Source organism: Pygocentrus nattereri, chromosome 3 (genome assembly GCF_015220715.1).
Source record: "Pygocentrus nattereri isolate fPygNat1 chromosome 3, fPygNat1.pri, whole genome shotgun sequence".
Taxonomy (NCBI): domain Eukaryota; kingdom Metazoa; phylum Chordata; class Actinopteri; order Characiformes; family Serrasalmidae; genus Pygocentrus; species Pygocentrus nattereri.
In genome coordinates, this window is record NC_051213.1 from 33,373,862 (window position 1) to 33,387,671 (window position 13,810).

General features: G+C 38.6%; 1 protein-coding gene across 1 annotated transcript in view; it reads right to left on the minus strand.

Annotated features, from left to right (window-relative positions):
- Positions 1–1,428: 1,428 nt before the first annotated feature.
- plekhf2 (pleckstrin homology domain containing, family F (with FYVE domain) member 2) overlaps positions 1,429–13,810 on the minus strand; it is a 33,401-nt gene continuing 21,019 nt past the window's right edge. Inside the window, exon 2 of the mRNA XM_017714381.2 lies at positions 1,429–2,368. Coding sequence (XP_017569870.1) covers positions 1,611–2,357 — 747 coding nt within the window. The 5' untranslated portion in view covers positions 2,358–2,368 and the 3' untranslated portion in view covers positions 1,429–1,610. The remainder of the gene's footprint in view (positions 2,369–13,810) is intronic.

Consider the following 13,810-nt stretch of genomic DNA (forward strand, 5'->3'; position numbering starts at 1 on the left):
TTTCAAGGCTGAGAAAAGCAGATTCATCTTGTCTCACTTGAACACCACACTGCACATATTAGCATAGCTAGATCGTAACAGTCTTACATTAGTAATGAAACACTTTCAACTGAAATTCAGAGTGTTAGTGCATTAAGTCATGTGTGATTCAAATGTAGAACAAGTCAGGGTTGTGTGGAGGTTACTTCCTCATAATGCTCTGCATCTCGATTCCCATTCTGAGACTTGCAGGAATGACTGCCACAGCCACTGTGTAGCCATGGTAACACAAAGTCCCTCATCCAATAAGAATTCAGGGGAAAGGGGAGGACGGCTTTAGCCCCTATTGACAGACAGTGCCCAGTTCTGCTAAGCAACACAAAAACTCAGCACTGAGCCAGGATTCAGACTACAAGTCGGACTGTAGTCACGCAGTGGGGAACCCACAGGATCTTTTAAGCCTGCACTCTCAGGACATTACTGCAAAAGCAAAAACGATAGACTGCGAATGGAGATATGGCAAATCCTATATTCTTTACCAGCTCTACCAGTTAGTCTGCAAAGATAAGTCAGACCTGACGATGGAGGCAGACTTCTCTGATCTCTAATAAGCTGCAAAAATAGCTTTAAGTTCAGTCATTTTCTACAGAAGAATATTTAAGAAGGCACTACGGCAATCAAGGCCTTTGTCCAATTACATTTTGGTGTTGACTATTTATATTCCTCGTTATATACATTTAAGAACTTGATTACAACTCAAAAAGCTTCTCACCGATTTGTCGTTAGCAAAAATTTGATGCATCAACTGACCAAATAGATCAAATTAAAAAGTTTTACATATAGACCTACCAAAATATGCATACTTTTCTTATTGGTATGTTCCCCCCGCTGTGTAAAACGTGGTTCCTGATAAGGGTACATCTAGAAAAATACTGTTAGAAATCTACACAACATGAACCAGACAGTTTTACCTGAAAGATTTTGCAGTCAGCATACAGACACAGCTGAACTTACTCATCCCTGCAGAAACAGCAGCATCGTAGCAGACACAAGCTCAACTTACAGATTAACTAATAACAAAAAGAAAAGGGAAATAAGGAATAGGACAATAAAAGCACCTATACATAGAGTATACAGAGGCTGAAATTAGCAATGAAGGTTAATATCTTAATGCAGTGGTTCTAAAATGGTAGTCAGGGACCCCCACACAGCCCACATTTTTAATGTATTCCTACATACTGTAGTTAGGTTGGAGCAAAAAATCTGGACCATCTCAGAGTCCCTGAGGAGTGGTTTGAGAACCACTGTTTTAATGCATTCATTTTCCTGTAGTGGGCTGGCAAATGGTGTCTACAAAGGGCAGGCCGCTCCCCCTGCGAGTAATGTTTAGTTGTATGCAGCACCTCAGGATTCCTACTGTGCATATTATCCATATGCACATGGTGTGAATACATTCAGAGTGTGTTTATTATGCTACTTCATCGGTACTGTTACCTAAGGAGTAAAATCACGGCAAAAGATCGTAGAATCTTTGCTAATTTCAAACCTTTCCACTACTAGCTACTAAAGCACGTGGGACTCTAAACAAGAAGACCATAGTTCTAAAAGAGCAAAGGGCAGTTTCACTGCCCTCAGTCACTGCTATCGTCTTCATCCTCGTCGTCAGAGACGTTGGAGCCGAATTTGCAGCTAGGTGGTAGGAGGCTGTAGGAGTTCGAGCGGACTGGCAGGGTGGCCCCTGTGGAGAGCTGGTCGTAACAGAACTCGCAAACACGGACCGGTTTGGACGACTGGCTGGGCAGCAGGAACTTTTTCTCCGAGCAGGGCCCGCACACCACAAAGCCACACTTTCTGCAGTGGTGGCGCCTGCTGACGGGGGTGAACTTCACCTTCTGGCAGCGCATGCAGACGGATGCCTCAGAGTCCGGCACCCACACTGCCGCATGCTCGCCGGTGGGCGACTTGCCGCTCTTTTCCAGCAGATCTGACACGCACTTGCTGATGTGGCTCATCCACTCTGACTTCTCTGTGGCTGTGGCAGCATACACTGCAAAAGACTTGGTAGGGGTTTTGATGAGCCAGCCGTTGCGCAGGTCTCCCTCATCCGCCACAGTATCTATGGTGACACTTTCCAGCGGGATGATGTGCTGCTTGTTGTACTTTTTTTTCTGGATGACGATGTTGCCATACACCAGGATGTCATTAAAGAGGAAGAACTGTCGTGCTTTGGGCTTTTTACGGCACAGTTTGGTGAGCACGCCCTCTCCGATGAGCACACGGCCTGGGATGGCCAGTGGTTGACCGGCCGTGCCGAAGCAGCTCTCCACCACCGCGATGCGCTTGGAGTTGGCCTCGCTGTTTGCCAAGCGGTCCACCATCTTTCAGTAACCTGGAAAATGGAGAGCATAGAAAAGAGGACAAATAAGTCTAAGCACATAGAGTTCTTTATATCATTCTATATAACAACACCCTGCACTGCAAAAAAACCTAAATCAACCCCAACCCTTCATTTTTCACTCCATTTATCCTTTTTTGGTATGTTTTTGGAATTATCAATGCAGCTTTACAAGCAAGCTTGTTTAAGGTTAAAATAGTAGAAGTGTGCTTGATTTGACAGATGTGATGCCACAGATTATACAAAGATTATATTCACAGCTTGACATATTGCATTATTTAAAAAAATGTTTTAAAAACTAATGATTTTAATTTTATAGTTCTAAATGCATTTTTAAAATACCAGTATATGTCTGCAATATTTATAACAAAAAATACATTAAAAAATGCCAATATTAATACTCACTGTGTATCACTATTCAGAATTTGGACAGGAGTTGAGAACTCCAGCACTGAGACCATTACTAAAAACTGAACAGGTGCTCCAACATAAAATACAGCATGGAAGAAATTACAAGCACCAGGGAAATGGCTATTCCACACTGTATCATTTAATTATCATGAACATGCCACACCAGAGTGAGTGAGTGAGTGAGTGAGTGAGTGAGTGAGTGAGTGAGTGAGTGAGTGAGTGAGTGAGTGAGTGAGTGAGTGAGTGAGTGAGTGAGTGAGTGAGTGAGTGAGTGAGTGAGTGAGTGGCAGAGAGCATGCAGAGGAAAAATGTTAGCTAGCTAGTAAGTACAAACAGCAACAAAAAAGAAAGGTTTGTTCCCTCTACTGGGTTGGTACCCCTCTGGTCACTGTAGCGGGACCCTCAAGTGTATGTAAAGGGTAATTAGGGAACATAATTGTACCACAATCCATTGCAATTTCATTCTTTAAGATGTACAGACTCCACATACCCAGTCACAAATTCACGCCCGCACACTTCCTGTCAGAAAACGTGTTTTAAGGTTTAAAACTGGACCAAAGGCACATTTACTTTGTAACGAGTGCAGCTGCACAGGACCTTTTTTGTCTGACCGTGTGTAATGACATCTAGCAGCAGTATTTGGACAAGACTTGAATGAAGCTTAAACCCATACTCAAGAAAAATTGTTACCTCAGTGATCTAATGACTGCAACAAAGTTAAAGTACTTAAAAACAAATTTAAGCACAAAAAATTATTAGTAACTAAAGATAGATTAATTTTCTCATAGGTTTATAACAAAACCACATTGTGGATTTTTATACAGCACTGTGCAAAAATTTTAGGCGGCCATGAAAATTGTTGAAAATCTGATGGCCGTTTTGCCAGTTATGAATATATTGGTTAAAATAAATCAGAATACAAAATAATACTTCTCACTGCACTCCAGTCCTGTCATGGATTTGTTCAATTCCATCAGCAGCAGACCTCATTTATTTAATGAAGGACTGATAAGATAAACTAGGGCTGAATCTCAAGTGACTCCTAAATTCCTATTTAGTGCATTCTGTGAATTTTGAAATTTGGCTTTTTCATACAGATAGTGCAGTATGGCTGAATCCTAAACGATTCTGTCTGGGTGCAGGAGCTTTTATTTTAAGACCCATGTTGTACATTACGCAGAGAGTGGGGGGCCACTTGAGACTCAGTCTAGGCATTGGGTTATAACTGTAACTGTAATACTAGACTTCCTCAAAGAGAGACTTGAAAATGGTTAATCTAACACCATCACTTTGTGTATGTGTATTTGTACTATGGTGTGTTTTTCTAAATGAATAAATACCACCTAATTAAATAGAATTTGCATAGCATTCTATAGACACAACTTACAATCTGTTTCTTTTGCAAATGAACACAAAGTTTAGGCAAGTTTCAGCTTCTGGTCAGTAGGTTTTAATCACAATTTGGGATGGAGATTTTTACTGGACCTGGCAACCCTGAGTACTAATATACACTCACTGGCCACTTTATTAGGTACAACTTGCTAGTAAAAGGTTGGACGCCCTTTTGCGTTCAGTACTGTCTTAATTCTTCATTGCATACTTTCAACAAGGTGTTGGAAACATTCCTCAGAGATTTTGGTTGGTTATTTGAGTTACTGTTGTCTTTCTATCATCTGGAACCAGTCTGCCCATTCTCCTCTGACTTCTCACATCAACAAGGCATTTTCGTCCACACAACCGCCGCTCACTGGATATTTTCTCTTTTTCTGATCGTTCTCTGTGAACCCTAGAGATGGCTGTGTGTGAAAATCCCAGTAGATCAGCAGTTTCTGAAATACTCAGATCAGCCCGTCTGGCACCAACAACCACGCCACGTTCAAAGTCACTGAAATCACCTTTCTTCCCCCATTCTGATGCTCAGTCTGCACTTCAGCAAGTTGTCTTGACCAGCTCTGCATGCCTAAATGCACTGAGCTGCAGCCATGTGATTGGCTGATTAGCTATTTGTGTTAACAAGCAATTGAACAGGTGTACCTAATAAAGTGGCCGATGAGTGTAGTTTTAGACTACAAATGGAATGCAGACAAGCTTATAACGAACTTTCAGGTCAGCTTTTTTTCTACTTGGTATTCTTTAGATATTTAAACCTAATGCTGAACTACTTGACTTGCCTGTGAACTCATTTGCATAGCCAAAAAGCTTAGGTTAAGTTGGAGATGCTTTCATACCTTTTACTGTATATACACAAAGTTTGTGAGTGCAAACTTAAGTGTATTTGAGATAGAGCATTTTGTTTCATCCCCAAGTTGGTGCAAACATGACTTTTCACCTTTCTGATGAAATTCGCTTCTGGGATTGTATCACATGATTGAGCGTGAGTGTGCAGTAGGAGTTTGTGAAAGCAGAGCTGCTCTCAGGTGAAAATGCAGCTTGTTTGACTAAAATCACAGTGATGGTATTTACCATGTTATAACATCAAGGTTTACTGAATTACTGAATATGTGGTCATATTTACAGGACATGCAGTGTACATATAGGCTATAAAATGCATGAACTTTACTGAAGCTAACATTACATATACACATATACACACACACACGAATAAATGTGGAAAAAAAACCTTTGAGACCGATTTAGCTTTTTAAAAACATATTGGTTGTTAAATCCTCAGTTTCATAGGCCTACACACAAATGCAGTTGTACACATCAACATCCAAAAACTACATTTTCTTCTACGCATGAATGAGGTGCATTGTTTATACTTCAATGCACAGGCAAATCTTCCTTTATGTTCATGTCTAAGAAGTCTTCTCTTGTAAATCTCAGAATATCAACAAAATGCGAGTCAACACACTAGATTTTATCTAAGCACTTGAAGTCAAGAGCGATAAGTCTGTATCTACTGCGATAAAACCCTAGAAGTAATGCTCAGAATACTAGGACTTGCACTCCAGCAGCTTCATGTGCTGCATTTTGTGAACACCATTAGTCTCTGAGGAAACTGAGCAGTTACTGAGCAACCGTTCAAGTTGCATAAATGAGCTTCTCAAGATCTGTGGAGAGAATAAATATTTCACTACTGGTAATAAAACTGAATGAAACAAAAGCGAGCACATATAAATAGGTAAACGCTCGTTTGTAATGGAGGGATGGATACACAAAACTCATACTTGAGCTTTAAACATGTCAGCTGCATGAAGAGGCTAGAGCTTCACAAACATCCTCTTTTTCTTTCTAGTCAGACTCTTAACATTTCAACAGAAGATAACCACTCAGCTTCCTACACAACTCTGTGGACATCCACCGAACCAGTTTTACCAAGCATATCATTATACAGTAATATTCAGCTTTGGGCAATATGGCAAAAATATAATATCACAGTTCTTGAAGATATCTTCACAAGACATGATGGGCTTCAATATCTTTCTATTTATGCAGAAAACCAAGGAAGTAAATCAACAAACAAAGAGAGCCACCTTTTTAAATAGTTACAACCACAGCTTGGCATTTTTAGTCTCAATTCAAGTTGCAGGGTTTTACACAATGTCTTGTATGTATGTGTATGTTAGCATGAAGGCCTGGTTAATCATTTTATATCAAAAACAGTTTAAAGTGCAGTGTTCAAAGCACAAGAGCTGCATTTTTAATTATAGCCCTACTTCTCAACCACATTATCTTTAGTTTGAAGTAATAACACGGAGCTGACGAACTGCCTGTTGATAAGTTAGATCAATCAAAAGCAACCAAACACTGATGTGCTGCGTACAAGACAACTAGAGGATGTGCATTTAGATGAACAGATATCTCGTAAACAAACCTCAGGGAAGGGGAAAAAAAAATGTTTAAAAACAGAATTCAACCAAAATTAGAACATGGCTGTGTGCTTACGTTTTAGACGGTAACACAGAGTTTGAAAACATTTCGCTTTTTTTTTTTTTTATAAATAGTCAAGAGTAACAGAAGCTGCCTCTTCAGAGGAGCTAATGTGTATCAGCACAACACTGGACGTTGATGATTCATCATCTACATGAGCTCTTTTCTCTTTAGTGAACAAGTTTCTCTCCGTTTTTCAGTTTTTCACAAAATTTGAAAACGGCTGTTTTACTTGTTTTACTTTACAATTAACGCAAATTTAATTTACAATGGACGAAAAGAAACGGCCCAAAATGATTAGGAAAAATGTTTGGTTCCACTCACTTACATTAAAATTACAGTAGGTTTTTCCTTTTCCTGTAAAGTTACCATTTTGGAGATACAGCGTTTCCTTCCGAAAACAGTAATATGGATGGATGGATGGATGGATGGATGGATGGATGGCTCTATCCAGCATCAACTATCGTAGTTAGCCTAATCAGCGGAAAAACATGCCAAAGGCAGCTGCGTTATCTCTGCCCTTGCAGTGATGTCATTAACAATACATCTTTGGCTGCACACTCCTGTTTTGTAGTACTGAGTATAATAGTACAACATTTTCACAATCCCATTAAAACATAAAATCAACATTTCCCTGCATTGTTAGCCGCCTTATTTTCTCAATATTCCGGACATGGAACAGTATACAGTAACAGTATACAGTAACAGGCACCTTGAATGGTTAACCAAGTACTTGAGTACTTGTGCACATCCCCAGAGACAGGCAGTATGTAGCTGCATTCAGACCTGGATCTTAATTTATAGGCAACAACTGCAATTTAAATGGCAGCAATAATGCTGATCAGAAAAATCACAATTAGATATTTTCCTTAAATCATCCAGCCCTACTTGCATGTTGGTCTCACCAAGAGGTCTTTTTTTATCCTGTGGTTCTGGGCCCTGTGTTTGTGTCATCAACTAATGCTAAAGGTGAACACCCTTCTTAGGATAACCCCCCTGCACATTAGGATAACCACAGCACCTGACTCAACCACTCCCACCTTCACACCTACGTACAAGCATGCAAGTTTGTTCCATGCACTGCTTGATGACTGAGTGGAAGTATTTCGCCTCTCTCAGAGGCCAGGCGGTCCTCATTACAGCTCTGATAAGCGTCTTAATTAGCTGAGTAGACTAATACACTACTGGAGAGCCTGCAAACCAGATCTTAATAAATCATTTCATTCCTTCATTCTGCTCAATCAACTTCAACATAGTTCTAAATAAGCTTTAGAGAAACAAAATGGAGAGAGTGAGGCATTCAAAGACAGCAAGCCTGATACCCAATCACCATTTCACTGACATGAAGCCTTCACCAACTGCAGGCACTAGCAGGAAAGATCTCTTGAGGCTACCTTTCATTAATATACAGAACTGTGCCGAAGTCAGAGACCACCGCTCATTTATTTCATGTTAAAACAGTCAGTTAAGTACAAGTCATTCATTTTGTGGAGATATTTCCCAGAAGTTAATCCACTAGCATAAAGCACAAACCTACAGTTCAAAAAAATTATTAAAAAGATGCAGAAAAACAACCGTGCAAGGCCTGGTAGACCACCGAAACTGTGGCCATCAGATAAACAGCACTTCAAGCTTTAATCTTTGAGAGAGACAGGAGAAAATCAAGCTTGACTCATGGTTTAGATCTGAAAAATACAGGTGTTTTTATCCATTTTCCCACTGTGAGGTCACAACTCAAACAGATACTTACTATTGAAAAAACTAATATAAAAACCCATATAATGCTGCTCTTCCCCCCAACACTGAAAAATTAACTTTATTAGCTGCCTGGAAATTAAATAAAGTGGTGGGCTCTGTCTTTTGTACAGTACTCTAGATAGATAATATAATTAGTTTTGATATAATGAGATTAGTGTGTAATGCTGACAAAAGATTAAAAAAACTAAACTATTCTAACACACGCTGACTGATGTCCATGTTCCCTTTATTTAACCTTTCAAGTGAGCAAGACTTCCTTATCAAATGCAAATAAAGCTCAATTATGGATATCTGTTATTTTGCTATTTTGCATTTTGGAGCTGTAAATAAACAACCTTTTTAGACATGATTGCACATTACAGATTTTGATCTAAAATATTTGAAAATTTTGTTAAAAAGCTAAGAAAAAAAATTTTAATTAAAAAATAAGTTTATTTTTTCAGATTTAAAAAGGGAAAAAATTAATGGAAAATTAATAAATTAACAAATTTTGAAAAATGACACCCAACACATACACACCCACACACGAAGTGGAAAGAAAAAGGCATAACACATTTACAACATCTCTTTATGAATAACACAATTAAAAGTTTCCAAGAACTAACTGAAACATCTGACTTAAAAGAAAATCAATATCTAAAATACTATCAATTAAAAAGTATACTTAAAGCCAAAATGAATATCTTTCAAAACAATCTCAGTCCATCCCCCATTACTGAAAATATAAAACCCCTAAATCAGCCCTAAGAAAATCTTATCAAATTTATAGGCTCTCATAGGTACTTTAAATTCAACCATATCAATGCCAACTAATCAGTGGGAAAAGGATTTTGATATTAGCACTGACACACAATTCTGGACACAAATCTGTGAAAATATCTTCATTATGAGTAAAAACACAAACATCCCATTAATTCAATATAAAATCATTCATAGGACGCACATTACGCAGTGCAAATTGTTTAAAATGGGACTCAGCAATTCAAGCATATGTACACAATGTACAACTAGTAAAACAGATGAGTATTTTCATGCATTTTGGATTTGCACACCAGTCCAATGTTTTTGGGAAAATATAATCTCAAAATTATCCCTATATTTGAAGAACAGCATTCCAATGTCACCCTCCCTATGCCTCCTAGGAGACCTTTCAGAAGTAGATCCATCAGTCAAAGATACAGTTCCTTTACTCCTGGCACTAATTATAGCAAAAAAACAAAACTGCTAAATTGGAAAGACAAAAAAAATATTTCTGTAACACAGTGGACTAATCTACTAACAGAACACCTACGCTGTGAACAAGCATCAGCGGCAATATCACAACAAGACAGAAACTATGCAACATGACATGAGCAGAAGCACCCAGAAATCCTTTTTTCATCTTCTTTATATATTTTTTTTCTTCTCCCCTCTTTTCTGTTTCTTTCCTTCTTTTAGACATTTGCGTATGTGAATGTATGAATATGTATATATGTGTGTATATACATTAATATAAGGCCAGGTGGGCGCTTCAGAGGAGTCCTTTGCAACGTGGTCTTTTAAATAAGACCCAGAAAGCTCTGACATGATGCTCAACCTGCGCTGGGAAGCAGGTTTGGGCTGGGGGCAGGGGGTCAGACGAAGAGTATGGAGCACCCTGGCTCTTCCTCTCTTCTGCACAGCAAGGCTATATTGTCTACTTATTATTGATGTAACAGATTATTGTATGTTGTATACAAGATGTTCAATGTGTGTGTGTGTGTGTGTGTGTGTGTGTGTGTGTGTGTGTGTGTGTGTGTGTGTGTGTGTGTGTGTGTGTGTGTGTGTGTGTGTATGTGTATATGAGTATACATATATCTTACCACTGTATTTACTTAGCATACTGCCTGGCTGTCATTATTATAATAATTAATAATTTTCTTTTTTTTGCTTAATGTACTGTCTGTCCATTTTTTAAAGTATTGGGTTTTGTTTGTTTTTTTTTTGTGTCTTTGTGGCTCGTCATGACGCACCTGTCTATTTCTACCAAGACAGGGCAACTGTGCAGCTCACTTGGAAAAACAAGACATGTGGTGACAAGAAACCCCACTACAAAGTTGTCCTTGTGACTCACTTCCTTTCCTATAAAGAAATGAAAGTATCACACAGTGTACCACTTAAGAGCACCCAACAGAACCAGGCAAAATGACTGAACACACAGCTAATGTGATATGGAAATTTATATCTTCAGGGTCAGGGCATTTTTGACCTCATCTAAAATTTTTTCAGGGTATGTAAAGAGATAAAAATTGTGTACGAGAAAAGAAAAAACTAGGAAAAATATTTCCGCACCAATATATTTCCACCACACATTAAGTTTAAAATGCACCTTAAATCAGACCTCTACAATAAAATGTCCAAGATAACCTGTAAATACAAGCACAACTAAAAAAAAATGTGCATCCTCATTACATACAGATGTTTACCCTCATCTCCATTTCACAAGTATTGATTTTTGTGGCCAAAAGTCTTTTATAAGAGGTAATTTACTACATTTACATACCAGATACTTACAACAGTATAACTGAAGTGTTAGCATTTATCTCCTGCTTGCTTCCACTGTATTTACTGCAGTGACCACTGCATAGAGTACTACAACAACAACATCAAGACTTCTGGGATAAGTCTCTCAATAAGGAAGACTTCAGAGCTGCTTTCAGTGCATTCCACTGAAGGTTTCCACAACTACTGCCCTTTTCAAGATCACAACAGAGAAAGGGCTACGTTACAGATAGGACACCACCCACCGAAACAGAAGAAGCAGAAGTGGAACTGGCTTTTACATCACAACTGCACTACAGAGATTCAAACTCTTCAATGAGGTCGTTTGTTTGCACACCTAAAATAAAAAAAAAAAATAGGCGAGCTACTACAACAATGCACTGCCTATACTATCCCTGTCATTGACTAAATCAACCCCTTAGATACACTGATGCCGCTTTTGGAAGCACCAGCACTACAAGCACTTTAGAAGCCTATTTACACTTTGCCATATCATTCAAATCTGGATAGTGCTCAATTTAGATTTATCCACATTCCACTAACACTTAGAGAGATCTGATTTGCACCCAATGCTGTTTTGCTTGTAAATATGTAAACATGGAATACAGGAATGTTGTTTTCAGTTACACATTCATAAAATGAAAAGGCGGAAACCAGCTTTATATTTTACAAGGCAGCTGGAGACGTTTTACGTAGATTTGTTTTGCCGTCAGCTCACTAGTGAAAGAGCTCTGCGGCTGAGAGCCAGTAGGGATGGACTGGCCCACAGCAGACATTTGATATTTTTCTTCTGCACATCTGCAGACGCCAATATATAAACATTTCTAAAACGTGGAATATTTCTATATTAGCATTACAGGGAAGCATAACATATTTCTGTAGAGTAACTAATGTGGTAAAAGTAGTGAGCTGTATGGCCAAAAATGAATACCACTGTCTAACTAAAATATCTGACTGTTTTGGCATATGAATATAGTATTTTCAAACCATTTTAGATGCTTAAGTAAACCTATTCTTGTATATTCACACTGACTTATCATTCTGTCCCCATTTAAATAAGATGCTTTTATGATCAAAAAAGTTGGGACTGTATTTGAAATGCTAATAAAAATACAAAGCAATGATCAGTAAATTCTGTTTGACCTGTGCTAAACTGAAAACAGAACATAAAAACCCTTATGCTTCACCTTTTGAGCTTTACTGTTTTTTTGTAAATATAGGTTCATTCAAAATTTAAAGCCAGCAACAGGTTTCAAAAAAGCATACCACTGTATTACTTCACCTTTTCTTTTATGTCCCTTAATAATCATTTTGGTACTGAAGACACAAACAGTTCAGCTGTGCAACTGTACAGGGCTTTTGTTGTCAAGAGGCCCGTCTAGTATCTGTACTCTCTGATAACACAGCCATGCTGTTGTAACACATGCAGTATGTGTCTTGGTGCAGTCATGTTGAAATAAGCAGGGCCCTTGAAAAAGAAGGCATCTAAAAGGCTGCATAAGTTGCTCCAAAATGAGTTCAGCATTAATGGTGCTTCCAAAGATAAGAAAGAAGTCACTCACTAAGACCCCTCCAGTACTACAACAGACCCTGGCTCTTGAACTTTACAACAGTAACAATCTAGATGGTCCTTTGCTTCCTCGGCTCAGAGAACACAGTGCCCTTTATTTTCATAAACAACCTGAAAGGCTGACTTGTCAGACCACAACAGCTGTTTCCACTGTGCATCAGTCGATTTCAGATGAGCTTGAGCCCAGAGAAGTCAGCAGCATGACTAGACATTGCTGACATATGGCTTCTGCTGTGCTTAGTGCAGTCTTTACATGCATTTGCAGATATAGCAACGGATGTTTTTTCAAAGTATTCCCAGGCTCATGTGGTGAGATCCGTTACGGAATGACTGTTTCTAATGCAGTTCTAATTCATTTGTGCTTTTTTGCCTTTATGGATGGATTTTTCCAGATTCCCTGAATCATTTGATATGATACATTATAGAGGACGAAATACCTAAAATCTTTACAATCTCTGGCTCAAGAACGTTCGTTTTAAACTGTCAAATTTTCTGCTGATGTATTTTTGGCAAAGTACTGAGTCTCCACCCATCCTTGCTGACAAAGGTCTAGTGCTTTCCTTAAAGCTCCTTTTATATCCAATGATTATATCACCCGTTTAGCAAGATTTTGTGAAAATCTTACAACGTTCTTAGACAACGTCTTACTTTTTTTGGAACTTGTTGCAGGTATCCATTTCAGAATGAGCATGTATGTATAAACAACAATGAAGTTCAACAGCTAAAACATTACATATCTTGTTTTTGTAGTCTTTCTGTTTAAATACAGATCAGAAATAAAAATAGTACAAAAAATAAATAAAACTGAATACATAGATAAACCTCAATCAATACTGCCTTCTAACACAAATTAAAATGAGAAGCCAACTTCTGGAATTTCTCAAGTCATTTCTCACACGCGTTCCGTATACTTGTGTCTCCGAACCGTCAGACGCTTATAGAATTTGGAAAATATTACAGTCATTCACACCGTCAATGCCAGCTGGCCCACAGTTTGCTGCACACACAAACCCAGAGGATGCTGTCTGATGCAGCTGATGTGCTAGGTTAAGGCTTACCCCAAACAATCAGCCATTCCTTTATGTCCACTACCCCGAGAACAAAGTGGACTTCTTCAGATGCAACAGACTAGAAAGCGGGAGTGGACTGTAGGACTGGATTTCCATATTAATTTGAAACCTGACAAACATCCTTGGCTCAGCTGTTTGGATAACCAAGCAAATGTTAGCATGGTTTGCACCATTTGTATGTCACATTAACTGAGCGTACTTCTGGCATAGCAATATAGCGGTTACATTAAAACT